Source organism: Juglans regia, chromosome 5 (genome assembly GCF_001411555.2).
Source record: "Juglans regia cultivar Chandler chromosome 5, Walnut 2.0, whole genome shotgun sequence".
NCBI classification, from domain to species: Eukaryota; Viridiplantae; Streptophyta; class Magnoliopsida; order Fagales; family Juglandaceae; genus Juglans; species Juglans regia.
Genome location: NC_049905.1, coordinates 3,097,370 through 3,113,085, shown reverse-complemented (window position 1 = coordinate 3,113,085; position 15,716 = coordinate 3,097,370). Strand labels below are relative to the sequence as shown.

At 37.2% G+C, this 15,716-nt stretch overlaps 1 protein-coding gene across 1 annotated transcript; it reads left to right on the top strand.

Moving 5' to 3' along the window:
• The first annotated feature begins 487 nt into the window (after positions 1-487).
• LOC108984245 (pleiotropic drug resistance protein 2-like) lies at positions 488-9,129 on the top strand. Its single transcript, XM_018956138.2, has 20 exons — positions 488-1,109; positions 1,245-1,365; positions 2,067-2,155; positions 2,242-2,326; positions 2,678-2,968; positions 3,059-3,149; positions 3,252-4,152; positions 4,291-4,451; positions 4,596-4,699; positions 4,787-4,952; positions 5,036-5,167; positions 5,258-5,403; positions 5,763-6,095; positions 6,400-6,690; positions 6,789-6,872; positions 6,982-7,115; positions 7,232-7,459; positions 7,634-7,805; positions 7,933-8,187; positions 8,620-9,129. Exons 1-20 carry the CDS (start codon positions 730-732, stop codon positions 8,887-8,889), a joined length of 4,434 nt encoding a protein of 1,477 aa, XP_018811683.1. The 5' UTR covers positions 488-729; the 3' UTR covers positions 8,890-9,129.
• Positions 9,130-15,716: the final 6,587 nt, after the last annotated feature.

The window sequence follows — 15,716 nt, the reverse complement described above, 5'->3', positions numbered from 1 at the left end:
TAATTTGTCCAGCTATGGTATAAATTTGGAAAATTGCATACTCATGGTGTGATTTTTTATTGGAAGAAAAATAATATTTACAATCTAATCTTAGTATATATAAGGTTTGTGTATTCTCTTAAAAAAAAATAAGTAAATACAAGATGTATATAAAAAAAATATTTTTTAAATATTGAATCTAGAAAGTGCACAAAATTTGAACATCTTAAAATTATATCAAGCGTTACTCTTATTGAAAAGATGAACTACATCCAAATTACAGATTAGTTTGGAGTAAAGATTTAAGAATCGAAAGTATAACTGTATTAGGTTGTCCTGTTTAAGCAAAGCCGTCCGAGTGAGTCCTTAGAAACAACGACTGAATTGGAAATATATTCGGATCCTTTCGACCATGCTATCTAAAACAAAAAGTCGCATCATTTCATGCAAAACTTTTGAACTTCTCTCTAAACTCTCTAATATATACCCATTTCTGTCACCACCCTACTCTTCCTTCTCACCTTCCTCTCCTACATAATCCCATGCCCAAACCCACCTCTGAATTCACCAAAAAACGCTTTCTTTCATGTCCATATCCTCCAAATTCAGCAACACAGTTTATAGCTAGGTGGTCATTCAACAGTTGCATGCTTAACACGTTGAACTTTTTTGAGAATTTTTGTGGAGTTAGATTCTGGAGGAGCTAGCACAAATTTCTTTTGTGTATTGGGAAGTGATAAGTGTGTCATCATGGCGGCTGCTTTGGACGGCGATGAGCTTGTGAGGTCCATGAGCAGCCGGCGAGCGAGTTTCCGTTCGGCCAGCAAGAAAAACTTCTCGGCCAGCTTCCGTGAGGCTTGGACGGGACAGCCGGATGTATTTCAGAGGAGTGGTAGGGAAGATGACGAAGAGGAGCTGAAGTGGGCAGCGTTAGAGCGGCTTCCCACGTATGACAGGTTGAGGAAGGGATTTCTGAAGCAGGTTTTGGATAATGGGAGGGTTGGTTATGAAGAGGTTGATGTTACCAATCTTCAGACGCAGGACAAGAAGAATATCATTGAGAGTATACTGAAGGTTGTTGAAGATGATAATGAGAAGTTTCTTCGTAGGCTTAGAGACAGGACTGATAGGTGAGACTGGAGCAGGCTATAGTACTTTTGGTTGTGTATTTTTCTATCATGTTTATCTTCGTTCCTCTTTTTTCTCTTGGCTTTGTTGGTTTTTATTTTGTTATTTTCTTAAGATATTTTGGTTATTTGCTTCAGGGTGGGAATTGAGATTCCAACTATTGAAGTCCGGTTTGAGCATTTATCAATTGAAGGAGATGCGTATGTTGGAACCAGGGCACTCCCAACTCTGCTCAACTCAACCTTGAATTCAATCGAGGTATTTTCTCCTCCCATATATATTATATTTTTCTTGCTCAGTTATATTTTAGCTTTCTATCGAGTGGAAATTATAGAACAAAGTTTTCTATCCTCCATAGTCCAACTTCGCTTCTGTCATCGCTTTTCCCAAATTTGAGAAGAATTACTAGTTCTCTCTCAATCTTTCTTTCTTGTTCTTCCTTACTTTTACTGTGGAAAGGAACTTTAAACCCGATTTAGATAATGAGATGAGATGAGATGAGATAGTTTTAGATAAAAGTTAAAATTTGAATAAAATATTGTAAGAATATTATTTTATAATATTATTATTATTTTGAAATTTAAAAAAATTGAATTGTTTATTATATTTTATGTGAACATTTGAGAAAATTGTAACGATGAGATGAAATGAGGTGCGAATGGTTTCACTGCTTGGTATGCATAATGGTGAAACATATCTTTCTTCTTCTTTTTTTCTCTAGAAGTAAAGTGGTATGGTCTTTTCATCCTGGGCATTTTCTATACAAATTGACAGTGTGGGTCTTAGACTGGGATATGCAATAAGCAATCTTGGGCATAATCTCTGTTGCAAAGAGATTTTAAAATTGGTCATGTCAATTTGTCAAAGAGAAAATATTGCTTCAATTTGCTCTACAGTTTGGTATACTTACTGATAAATGGTTTGGTTTATAATTTTTTTTTTTTTTTTTGTAATGATAGGCTCTTCTTGGGGTACTCAAGCTGTTCCCATCAAAGCAAAGGGTTGTCCAAATTCTACAAGATGTGAGTGGAATAGTGAAGCCATCGAGGTATTGGATTTTTGCAAACTTATCTGTAACAGAGCTTTTGATTTATGGTGTGTGTTTCGTTGATTAATTTACTGTCTTTTGTTCAGAATGACGCTGCTTCTGGGACCTCCTGGATCAGGGAAAACGACATTGCTGCAGGCACTTGCTGGGAAAAGGGACAAGGATCTCAGGGTGTGTCATTTCCTCCTCACATGTCTGCCAAAAACTTCTGTGTCTTGAATGGTTCATTATAACTTAAATATTATTTATACTTACATGCCATTTTGATATATGAGTTTGTTTCATTTTGTTTGAAAAGTGCAACGAGAAGGTAATGCTGGATTTTCTAGTGTCCCAAAAGTTCATGAAGAATTATTCATTTTCTTTCAAATATGACCCAGAATGTTTCTTAATTCTATAACTATGTTTGATTAATGAGCTCTTCCACAATAGACTCCGGAAGTATCTGTTAAATCCTGAATAATTCTAGAAACATTTGTCATATTCTGAAATCATAACTTCGTCATTGATTACTATGAACAGATAGCAGGCAGAGTCACGTACTGTGGTCATGATTTGTCAGAGTTTGTTCCTCAAAGAACATGTGCTTATATTAGCCAACATGATCTTCATCATGGTGAAATGACGGTCAGGGAGACAATGGATTTTTCGGGACGTTGCTTGGGAGTCGGAACCAGGTACGAGATGCTGGCAGAATTATCAAGACGGGAAAAACAAGCAGGGATCAAACCAGATCCTGAGATAGATGCGTTCATGAAAGCTACAGCAATGGCAGGCGAAGAAGCAAGTCTTGTTACAGACTATATTCTCAAGGTATGTTGCCTTAATGTCCAAGTGGTAACTGACCTTTTATGTACCTAAAGGATTTTTCTTATCTAACTTTTTTCAAAATATGAATTGCAGATTCTTGGATTGGATATCTGTTCTGACATTTTGGTGGGCGATGAGATGAGAAGGGGCATATCTGGTGGACAAAAGAAGCGTGTCACTACAGGTATGTAAAGATGACACAAAGTATTGCAAATAAAAATTAGGTGGCAGTACTTTTTCCCGTAGACCAAACAGTTTTTGATAGAAATAATTATACTGAATGCAGGAGAAATGCTGGCTGGACCGGCAAAGGCCCTTTTCATGGATGAAATATCAACTGGTCTGGACAGTTCCACAACTTTCCAAATTGTCAGGTTTATGAGACAGATGGTTCATATCATGGACGTGACAATGATAATATCCCTTCTGCAACCTGCGCCTGAAACCTTTGATCTCTTTGATGACATTATCTTACTTTCAGAGGGTCAGATTGTTTATCAAGGTCCACGTGAGAATGTACTTCAATTTTTTGAAAATGTGGGCTTCAAGTGCCCAGAAAGGAAAGGAGTAGCTGACTTCTTGCAAGAGGTTACATCAAAAAAAGACCAGGAGCAGTACTGGTGCAAAAAGAATGAGCCTTACCGATATATCAGTGTCCCTGAATTCGTAAGTTGCTTCCAAAATTTTCACATTGGCCAGAAAATTTCTGAAGAGCTTGGAATTCCTTATGATCGGTCCAAAGCCCATCCTGCTGCATTAGTAAAAGAGAAGTATGGAATCTCGAACTGGGAACTCTTCAAGGCATGCCTTGCAAGAGAGTGGCTATTGATGAAGCGCAACTCTTTTGTATATATATTCAAGACAACCCAGATCACCATCATGTCAATTATTACCATGACAGTGTTCTTCAGAACAGAAATGAAGCATGGTCGAATTGAAGATGGAGGGAAATTTTATGGTGCAATGTTCTTCAGTCTCATTAACGTGATGTTTAATGGAGTGGCAGAACTTGCATTGACTATTTTTAGGCTCCCTGTATTTTTTAAGCAGAGGGATTTTTTATTCTATCCAGCATGGGCTTTTGCGTTGCCAATTTGGCTCCTCAGGATTCCCCTCTCATTGATGGAGTCAGGAATATGGATCTGCCTTACATATTACACTATTGGGTTTGCTCCTGCTGCAAGTAGGTACGTGCATACACTTACATTCTTTGAGATAAATGAGTAGAGTTCACCTGCATAGAATTGCTTACCTGGTTACTTATTGCCTTCCCGGAGCTATGTAAATTTATGGTTTATGTTCACTAACATGTTGAAATTTTATAGGTTTTTCCGCCAGTTATTGGCATTCTTCAGTGTCCATCAGATGGCCCTATCACTCTTCCGCTTCATTGCAGCACTAGGAAGAACACAAGTTGTGGCAAATACGCTTGGCACCTTCACGTTGCTATTGGTTTTTGTCCTCGGGGGATTTATTGTTGCAAAAGGTCTGTATTTTAATCTTTTAGTTATCTCTCTGTCTTTATTGCTCAACTGAGATGATTCAGTATATGTGTGGAAAGGTGCTCAGATCCTCATGCATGGGCTTTATATTTGACATAAGGAAACAACTAACTCCTATCTTTGTTTAGATGACATTCAACCTTGGATGATATGGGGTTACTATGTTTCTCCCATGATGTATGGACAGAATGCCATAGTCATGAATGAGTTTCTCGATGAAAGATGGAGTGCGGTAAGATCTCCAAAAGGATTTGCAAAATAATGATTTTTCCCATTAAAACTACCTTCATTTATTATCTTACATTTTTATTTTTTACAGCCCAATCCCGACCTACATGTTCCTGAACCTACTGTTGGAAAGGTTCTTCTCAGGGCCAGGGGCATGTTTAAAGATGACTATTGGTTCTGGATCTGTATTGGGGCACTCCTTGGGTTTTCTCTGCTATTCAACATCTGTTTTATTCTAGCACTCACATTTTTAAGTCGTAAGAGATTACTTCTCGTGCCAATCTCCATTTAGTATTGCAATGAAATATGGACCTGACATTGCTTTGAAAATCAAATGCAGCTTTAGGAGATTCTAAATCTGTCATTGTCGAGGAGGATGATAAGAGGAAGAGTGGAAAGCAGCCATCTAATGGCCAGCATAGAATAAAGACCAAGGAAATGAGTACAGCTTCAACTGCTCCACTGTTTGAAGGTACCAGAACTTACAGTTCTACTAGTAAAATCATGAAAATAGTAAAATCATGAAAATGATGATAACATTTGAATGAGTACAACTGTACAGGTATTGAAATGGCGGGGAATAACACTCCAGACTCTTCAATTCGTACTTCTGCAGTGCAAGCACCAGTTAGAAGGGGAATGGTGTTGCCTTTCCAGCCCTTGTCTCTTGCATTTAACCTTGTAAACTACTATGTCGATATGCCTGCTGTAAGTCCCTTTTCCCACATCTCTCTTTCCATCTTGCAGGATCACCTTATAGGGGAGGAAGATAAAGTGAGGGAAAATAAATTATAAAAGCTGAATTTTCTTTTACGATTGAGAGACCATAATTTATTTGAGCAATATCCTAAAAATCAATAAAATTCTCAACTTCTTACCTTGTCAAGATATTGTGATTCTGTGAAAGAGATGAAGAACTCCATTGTGACTGTTACCTTAATAATTCACACGTATAGAGAGTTATGCATAATATCAGGGTAGCATCTTGAAATATAAGAGAAATTCATAAACTGTTGAACCTTTCCCATGTTTTCAAATCTGGATGCTGAACACAGTTTCTTCAACAGGAAATGAAGAATGAAGGAGTCGAAGAGACTCGTCTCCAGCTGTTACGAGATGTTTGTGGTGCTTTCAGGCCCGGTGTTCTAACAGCATTGGTTGGTGTAAGTGGTGCTGGAAAGACCACATTGATGGATGTGCTAGCAGGGAGAAAAACTGGAGGGTACATTGAAGGAAGTATCAGCATATCTGGTTATCCAAAGAACCAAGCAACTTTTGCTCGGGTCAGCGGTTATTGTGAACAGAACGATATCCATTCACCCCATGTTACTGTCTATGAATCTCTTGTGTACTCTGCCTGGCTGCGTCTTGCCAAGGAGGTCGACAAGGAAACACGAAAGGCAAGTTTGCTTTTGTCCTACATCTAATTGCATTCATTTTGTAAGCTGTTGTGTCTACTTCATCTTCAACATTTATTTCTCTGATTACCCCTGAAATTGGTCAATTTACCTTGCTAAGACAAACACAAACTTGGCACTTTCATCCTTCTAATCTAAAGTTTATTCTTCTTATGAAACATGGCTTATCGATGGAAAATATGTGCCTGATTGTGTGTGGCTGCACAGTGATTGTGCATTCACTATATGTCTAGCAACTCAAAGTTTCACCAATTACTGACCGCAGTTTCTATCTTTTGTGCTGTAGATGTTTGTTGAGGAAGTTATGGATTTGGTTGAGCTAAACCCATTGAGGAATTCTTTAGTTGGCCTTCCAGGAGTAGATGGTTTGTCCACTGAACAGAGAAAGAGACTCACCATTGCCGTGGAATTGGTTGCCAATCCTTCCATCATCTTCATGGATGAGCCGACATCAGGCCTTGATGCTAGAGCTGCAGCAATTGTTATGCGTACAGTAAGAAATACAGTGGATACAGGGCGAACAGTTGTCTGCACAATTCACCAGCCAAGCATTGACATTTTTGAAGCATTCGATGAGGTATTTGAGATAATATCAACATTTTGCACTTCAACCTGTTTGTTTGATTGTTCAAAATCCTCTGAACACTTCTCAATTTTAAATAAACCTGTGCCCAGCTTTTGTTGATGAAGAGGGGTGGACAAGTCATTTATGCTGGACCCCTTGGTCGCCAGTCTCACAAGCTTGTAGAATACTTTGAGGTGATTATCTCATCCTACACTCGTTTATAAAATCTATAAACATTTCAGGCTATCAAAATTATCACTCTTAGGAATCCAAGTCACAAACTAATATCTATTACCATTGTAGGCTGTCCCAAATGTTCCTAAGATCAAAGAGGGCTATAATCCTGCTACGTGGATGCTAGAAGTCAGTTCTCCTGCTGTGGAGGTTCAACATGATGTGGATTTTGCAGAAATCTATGCCAACTCTGACCTGTACAAGTAAGGAGAACATCCAAATTTCCCATGGATAACTGCCCGCCCCTCTTCACCTATTTCAATTTGAAATTTTATCTTTCAACCATACTAAGTTTTCATCTATTTATTCACTTATGCAGGAGGAATCAAGAACTCATCAAAGAGCTAAGTACTCCACCACCGGGATCCACGGAACTTTACTTCCCCACCAAATATTCCCAGTCCTTTACTTCTCAATGCAATGCTTGTTTCTGGAAGCAGTATTGGTCCTATTGGAGGAACCCTCAATACAACACAATCCGTTTCTTAATGACAATAGTTATTGGCATTCTATTTGGACTGATATTCTGGAACAAAGGACATCAGACGTAAGTCTTAAAAGTTCAAGCTAGCCGTATTATTGGATTTTACACAGTTACATAAACATCAACAAGTACATTTTTCTTAGTTGGAAGAATAAGCCATCAGTGAACTATTTATGTGCTTTTTCGGGGAGGTTTTTATCTCTTATTGAGTTATATTGTAAACTATTATTTGAACAGGAAAAGAGAACAAGACCTGCTGAATCTGCTGGGAGCAATGTATGCAGCAGTTCTTTTCCTTGGTGGCACCAACACTTCTGCAGTGCAGTCTGTTGTGGCAATTGAAAGGACTGTCTTCTACCGTGAAAGAGCAGCAGGAATGTACTCGGCCTTGCCTTATGCATTTGGTCAGGTAAAAGAAAGTCGTTTTATCATGTAAAGAAGAATGAGTTTACAACCCCCAACCAAATGAGACAAAAACTGTGCAAGATTCTGATTTGCAGTAAAAATAATCAGCATTTATATCTGATTTCCAACAGGTGGCTGTGGAGACAATATATGTTATTGTCCAAACTTTCATCTACAGTATTATCCTTTACTCGATGATCGGATTCGATTGGAAAGCAGAGAAATTCCTTTGGTTTTACTTCTTCATATTAATGTGCTTTGTATACTTCACCTTGTACGGGATGATGCTTCTAGCTCTCACTCCCAGCTACCAAATTGCTGCCATTGTTATGTCCTTCTTCCTGAGCTTCTGGAATCTGTTCTCTGGTTTCCTCATCCCAAGGACGGTAAGTATGATATATCGACTTAAAGGAGTATAGACCACACAAGCATAAATTTGTTTTCGAGTTTTACTTGTAAGCGGATCATGTGGAGGACACACTCCAAACTGCTGACATGATAGGATTTGATTTGCATGATACTTTGTTTATTTACTCATCAAAACATAAAACTAACTGCTTGAGATAAAGACATAAAAATTGCCCAAAACACTGTAACATTTAAAACTTAGGCCTGTTAATCGAGATCCATATGAAGAACAACCTGCTTATTCAAACGCAAGAGAAAAAACATACATACATGTTACACATGGTATGGGAATCTCTGTTTAAAATTCTCAATCTTGTTCCTCATGCGCCATTCATGATCATTATATGATTTAAAGTGCTTTGCATATATAAAAAGAAGACTGAAACCAAATGGCTTTACATGATCTGCAGCAAATTCCAATATGGTGGAGATGGTATTACTGGGCTTCTCCAGTGTCTTGGACACTCTACGGCCTTGTAACTTCTCAGGTGGGTGACAAGACAGATATGATTGAGGTACCTGGAGAAGTTGATATGGAAGTGAAGGAGTACCTAAAGAAGCACTTGGGTTTTAATTATGACTTCCTTGGAGCGGTTGCTGCTGCCCATATTGGCTTTTCCCTCCTTTTCTTCTTTGTCTTTGCCTATGGCATCAAGTTCCTCAACTTCCAAAGGAGATAAAAAGAGAGATCACAAGTTTCAACAACAGTCATGAGATTACTTTGCATGCAAGATTGTGTATGAGTGAATTTATATGGTGTTGTCATTTATTGTTGTTTAATCTTTCTTTTCAATTATATTTCCAGAAACTGAAATTCTTGTCGGACAAATTCTCATCATCTCTAGCTTGGATCAAATCCTGCCAAGTCATCAAACACATGCATGGATGTCAGGATTTGCATTAATACACATATTATCTAACTTGGGCATTAAAATTTCCTAGTAGTTCCGACCGTACGTGCATGCATATATAGAGGGAATTGATATTAATTGATCCTCGTTCAGTTTTTTTCCAGTTCCAACAATATATTTGCGAAATGTGTAGAAAAAAAGAAATATATTAAATAAATATATATATATATATATATTATAGGTAACTAATTAGTTAAAATATCTCTAGTCATTATACAATAATAAAATAATTAAAAAGTCGATTCTTTCCTGGCCTGTACTCTCACTAGCTTCTTGTGTTGATGAAAAACCCAGTAGCTTTTGCTCAAGTTGCCTGATTTCATGCGACACTCCCTGTATTTTGCTTCAAGCAATTATTTTATTGGTGTTCACCACTCCAATGTAGATTTGGCGTGCATAATCGGTTTCCAATATAATGTTTCATGATAGAAACGTAAATCTGTCAATCCTGTTGTGTAGGCATGTCTATATATTAATGGTGGCTAGCTCCAAGTATATATATATATATATATATAACGTACGAGTTCTTGCTTTCTTTGAATTAATGTTTTCTATACAAAGCAACCATATTTGAAAGAGAGAGAATGATGAGGAGGAGATGTCAAGGTTGGCCATATTGATCTACATTCCAAGCCAGAGAAGGAGAATTAATTGAGAGGAAGAAGATGGAGGTTAAGGCTGAAGAAGAATCTACCTAGGCGTTTAGCACATATTTGGGAGGTACGTCCGGAAAATAACTCATCTAGAATATTGTCTGCTTTCTGTCGCACTTTTTCATATATAACTCAAAAGAAAATTATGATTAATGTTAAACGAACTCATAAAATAAGCTTCCACATTTTATTCTTTCCCCTCGAAAACTCATGGTCATGCGCTCATCGAATCTCAATCTATTAAAAAGTGAAATTACCGAAGTACGTAGTAGAAATATTCATCAATTCACTTAACAAATTGGTTAATCATCAAGCATGCAATTAATTTGATAAACAATCAAATACATAAAATAAACGAAGTGCGTAACACCAAGATTGGTATCGAAGGGAAATCCTTTAAAAAACTTTTTAAAAGTAAAATCCTATATATGGGTCAGCCAAACCCAGAAAAGTCAATTTTATTATTTGAAAATCAATTACAAGTAAAGTTCAATTACAAAACTTTTGTCAATTGACACTCTTACTTGACCAAACAAATGACTCATTTGTCTTCTATTACAATAGTAACTAGAACCTCTACGATTTTCAAACATTGGCTTTTCTCTTGAAACTTCAGTGGCTAAAACTCGACCAATCAATTCTCCAACATGGAGTATGCACGCACTAAAAAAGAAAGATAAAAACACTAGAAAATTCTCTTAAGAATTTTCTCACACTCAAGTACCACTCTCTGAGAGAAACAGTACACCAGAATATGTACTGGAAAGTGCTCTAGAAAATATGCAGATCTGAATATCTACTGATCCTCACCAATAGGATCACTTAAATAAACAATCTAAAAATCAATTTTAATTGTAGTATGATTCTTCTGATGGAACAAATCTGATAGGAGTTTGATTTACAATAGAACTTTGCTGGCAGAATGAGTTTGGTAGAATTTGATATGCAGTAGAACTCTGCTGACGGTCGCGAAGTCGTCTCCTAATGGAATGCTAACATTTTGCGATAACTCTTCACTGCAGTAACAAATTTCAGATCGATCAATCTCTTCTCTGGATAAGTGCAGATTTCTTGGGACTCGATTTTTCCACTTATAACTTATCTAAACAACTTTTAATACATCTTAGATAAACTTAATATTGTTATAGATAAAATCATTAAATAATTTACATTCATCTAAAATTACCAACTTAATGATAAGATAAACTCTATCATTTTAGTCACCTAATCATATACAAACTTATCATCTTAATTAATCACTTAGTCTTAACCAAATTTTTACATCTACAATCTTTCCCTTTGACGGATTGGTGGCAAAATCAACTTGAAGAATGTCTTGCATCTAAACAAAGTTCTGACTTAATCTCCGAATAGGAAGAAATAAAATGATATCTCAATGATGAGTTAAGCAAAATTGTTCTTAATTCTTGACAGATCATGTTGTTCATTTGTTTTAACCTTTTACTGATATGAACTGCTAGGAGCTAGAAGTACTCACGGATCCGATAAGAAAGGAAGTTGCAACTGTTGTACGTAAGAAGATTGACATGGTTAGCCCTATTGGGTCTGTGTGTGGAGTCTAGTTAATTTATTGGCCTGATTTGATAACCTGATCCGAAGGATTTGTCATGGTTTTTTTGTGCAGTTTCAATGAGGCTGAATGGCGAAGTCTCGTGCCGGGGTTTCGGGGGCAAGCCCTCGGAAAAAAATTTTGACCTGATTTTTGACTTGAGAATCGTGTGACAAAAAATTTATTCGATATTTTTATCGCTAGAGTGAAATTCAAACAAAAAATTTGTTTGAGAGTTGAGACTCACTCAAGTAAATAATGCGATAATTAAAAATTTAGATTTTTACCGTAAAATCTTATATATGTTTATTATGAACAATATAATCATTCTAAGCATTTATGTTGTTTCACCTACAAGTGTACTTTGACATTATTCCAGAGAATAAAATCATATATAGGTACATTGTCGAACTATATAAATTTTTGTGGCGTGTGATTAATTTCTTTTTTATTTATCAATTTTCACAAGAAGCCGAAAATAACAAATTAAGTTGGCTACAGGAGAAGGAATTAATACAATGAAGCTAATAGCCACGTTAGTTCTAAAATATTATATTTTCCCCCAACTATAAATCAGCCTTATATGAGATCGAGTTGCTTACAATTATGAGACAAATTTAGAATGGTCATGAAAATTGAAAAGTGAATGTTGATTTGGACCAACGTGGAACTTTTCAGAGTTCTTCGAAGGTCAAATCGGGCCATCAGAGCCCATATTGACGCATATATAAGGTTGTAATTCATCCGAATTCAGTCTGATTTTAGATAAAATTTAGAATTAAACTGATGATATGTATCGATTTTATATTTTTTAAAATTTAATAAATCATAAAATATTATTAATATATATATATATTTTATGTTTAAAGTATATAATCAAATAAATTTTTATGTTTAAGATTAAAATTTTATATCATAAATTATAATAATATTATCTTATATATAATTATAATTTATATTATTATATATAAAAATTATATATATAATATTAAAAATTTAATTTAAATATATAGTATAATGAATTAGTCTGATCTGATCCTTAAAATCATAGAACCGAAACAGTCACCGATTTTGGCAATATTTTAAAAACTTATTCCGAACCGGTTCTATTGGTTCATGCCGATCATTTTCTGGTTAAAATTTACGCCGGTCCAGGCATTCCCAAACTAAAGGGAAAATTAATGAAGAATACAGAGTCGTCTGAATATCCTCGAAAATATATTAATTCATGAATAATTATATTAATTGCATAATTAATATGTGCGTACGATACTATGCAAACAGCTGACTTTCGTTATAGCCTATAGGCCATGCAAATAGCTGCTGACTTTCGAGTAGTACTGTACTCCTCGTAGCAAGTTAATGAAAAATAAAATGATACGACTCATCGCATGCACATAAAAATTGTTGTCAAAGTGCGAATTATAGAGTGCTAAAATATTAGCATCCACAAATTTCAACAACCCTAAATGCAGTATTTATTTATATATAATATATACACACGTATGAATAATGTTAAATGCAATCTTATACAAATCCTACACACTTATTTTGAAAAAAAAATAAAGTTTAATATTAAAAAATATTTTTTTATCCTAAATTTAAAGAGACAAACTAGGCAAAATAATATTATTTTTCTATATAATTCATACGTGAAATAATATTGGGAACAACTACTATTTTGGATCATCCGGATCACACCCCACATACGTGTCCCTAAGTAAAATGACTAAAAACACCCCACAACAAAACTTACTTCCCTCTCATTTCACACATTTCATTTTTCTTCCTCTCTTTACCCCGTGTCGCCCGAGGCCCCCCGTCCCCGTCCCCGCCCCTCGCCCATCCTCTCCCCCCCACCCCCACCACCCGGCGTCGGTATCCCCTCCCCCACCGGCAACCCACACCGCCATCCTCTCCTCCACACGTACCCCTCGAATGCCCAATGAGAGGCATTGATGAGCATAGAGGGCTGAGGGAGGTGCGGTGGAGCTGGTGGTGGTTGAGGGAGACTCGAGGTGGCGGCATATGGCTCGATAAGGGGCAGAACCCCTATGGGTGAAACCCATTTCGGGAAAAAGAGGGAGAGGGCTGTTGTGCTAGACGAGGCTAGGAGTGAGGTCAAGGGGCTCGGTGGTGCTTGACGGTGGGGTTGGAGGCTGACGACAGCAACAGTAGCAGCGGCAAACCGTGTAGGAGAACCCATTTCGGGTTTCGCGTGGGGGCTTCCGTGGAGGTTTGAAGGTGGCTGGAGGTTGCCGGCGTGAGGGGGAGTCGATGGTGGTGGGCGGTGGTACTACAGGTGGTGCATGACAGGGTTGGGTGAGGTAGTGAGCCAAGAGAGGGAATCGAGTGGGGGAGAACAACAACATAGAATAATACATATCATTGCTTGCTCAACGATATCGCTAAACTCTCTAGAGGTTTTGACTTGCATGCTATATATCCTTCGCTCAAGTTTCTTCGTTTCCTTTTAGGGACAAGAACAACAACACAATTGAGTTTTTGTAACAGTTTTGAATTTGTGACAATCCTGAACCGTCACAAAAAATCATTTTCTGTGACAGTTTCAAACAATCGTCGCTAAAGGTAGACGAGAAATGATTTTACGTTCAAACTATAATATTGTTTCGTTCGAATGTAAGCCAGAAGATGTTGTTTTGGAATGATTATATTCGAACGTATAAAATGTTACGCTTGAACAGTTCATGTACATTCGAACATTAAGCTCACTTACGTGCGAACGTGTAAGTTATTCGTTTAATCGTTCAAACGATAGTCATTAACGTTCAACGTGAATTGTTTTAAAATTAAAAATCGAATTTCAAATTAAAAAAGATTGAAAATTCAAATACAAAAATACTAGATATATTAAATAATATTGTTCATTACATAAAGTATTGAAAAAAATATATATTAAAATATAAATACAAAATGTGATAAAAGTTCAAAACACTCAGAACGTGTTGTTTACAAATGTATGAAACTCCTCAGTCAATGTGGTGAGCTTGTCATTTAGAATATCTACACGATGACTAACATCGATGACACTTTGTTTTACATGCACGATTTGTGCTGTAATATCTGAGACTATCGTATCAACCAAAGTAGGTCATGCATCGAGCCAAGCAAGGCGCGCATCCCCTGCAGATGTACGCATCAACTGCTTACTAGTACTCCCACTATAGGGAGCAACACCAGACCCAGATTGGGTTGGAGGAATAAGATATGGGATAGGCTCAGGCTCAGGCTCACGCCGAGCACTTCTCCTTTCTTGTCCAATGCTCCGACGGTGTGCGGTTATGTCGTGGGGGCTCATTTGCTCAGTCAACCACTCCTCCACTTAGGGTGGCACTCTTCGGTCCAGTAATAGCCAAGTAGTGATCACTCCATATGGGAGGTTGTCAGTGGAAATTATTCTCGCCTCATAAGGATCCTTTAAAAAATCTGCAAGGGCAATCCGATGGGCTCTTCGCGTCCCACTCGTAAGAGAAATTGTGCGCGAGTCCAACTAAATGTGGCCTTATGTGTCACAGGATCCAATTTTATTGCAACTATAAGATGCAACATGTGGAAAATGGTAGCAGCAACGTTTGGGAGAATGTGTTCTTCTTCTCAAACGGTGTGTAGTCTCCCCAGTGAGGATGTAGAAATCCTTATCACGGTCGTCATCCTCAAGCTGATCAGTATCCTCGCCCTCCGATAGGTCTACATCTCTGGCCATAGACTTGACTGGGCTAGTAAATGATGCTGATGTGCCTACATTCGATGTGTCCTCAACCTGAGCATCTATTGTAGTCAATGTCTCAAATACGCGACGGATCTCGAGTAGCTCATCGATGATATCCGTCAAAACCTCGAACTGAACACCTTGTACATTCACAGTGTGAGAGGATGGATCTTGAGGCATGGAGTACATATCCATATAAAACTCTCGAACTATAGAAAGGTATATCCTCCCCCTTAGTGTGTAGATATTGGTCCATCTTCTAAGAACAAAGACGTTTCTTAGGATTTTCTACTCCCATATAAGCTTGTCGAGTTCGTTGATAAACACTTCGCGTTCGACCATAACAGTGCGACAGCCTATCCGAGAAGTGTCATGGCCGGTTCCTTCCCTCTTCTATTTCTTAGTTGTCAAAAGATAAGCCATATCCTAAAAAAAAAATTTAAAAAAATTAGTATACATGCACATATGAAAATTAAAACTGTTTCAAAAACACGTTCGAATGTAAAAATATAACATTCGAACGTTTAGATTTTAATGAGCGAACGTTATATTTCAAAAGACCCACTCAACGTTACATTCGAATGTATCACTACCACACGTTTGAATTTGAGGATGCATTTGAATGTAATTGATGAGACATTCC

What these genes read in the sequence shown, in the direction of transcription:
- LOC108984245 (XM_018956138.2), top strand. Translation starts at nt 730, where the DNA reads ATGGCGGCTGCTTTGGACGGCGATGAGCTTGTGAGGTCCATGAGCAGC. An exon ending in TCGATGAAAGATGGAGTGCG is followed by an intron (nt 4,700 to 4,786) that starts GTAAGATCTCCA and finishes TATTTTTTACAG; the next exon opens with CCCAATCCCGACCTACATGT. An exon ending in TGGAACAAAGGACATCAGAC is followed by an intron (nt 7,460 to 7,633) that starts GTAAGTCTTAAA and finishes TTATTTGAACAG; the next exon opens with GAAAAGAGAACAAGACCTGC.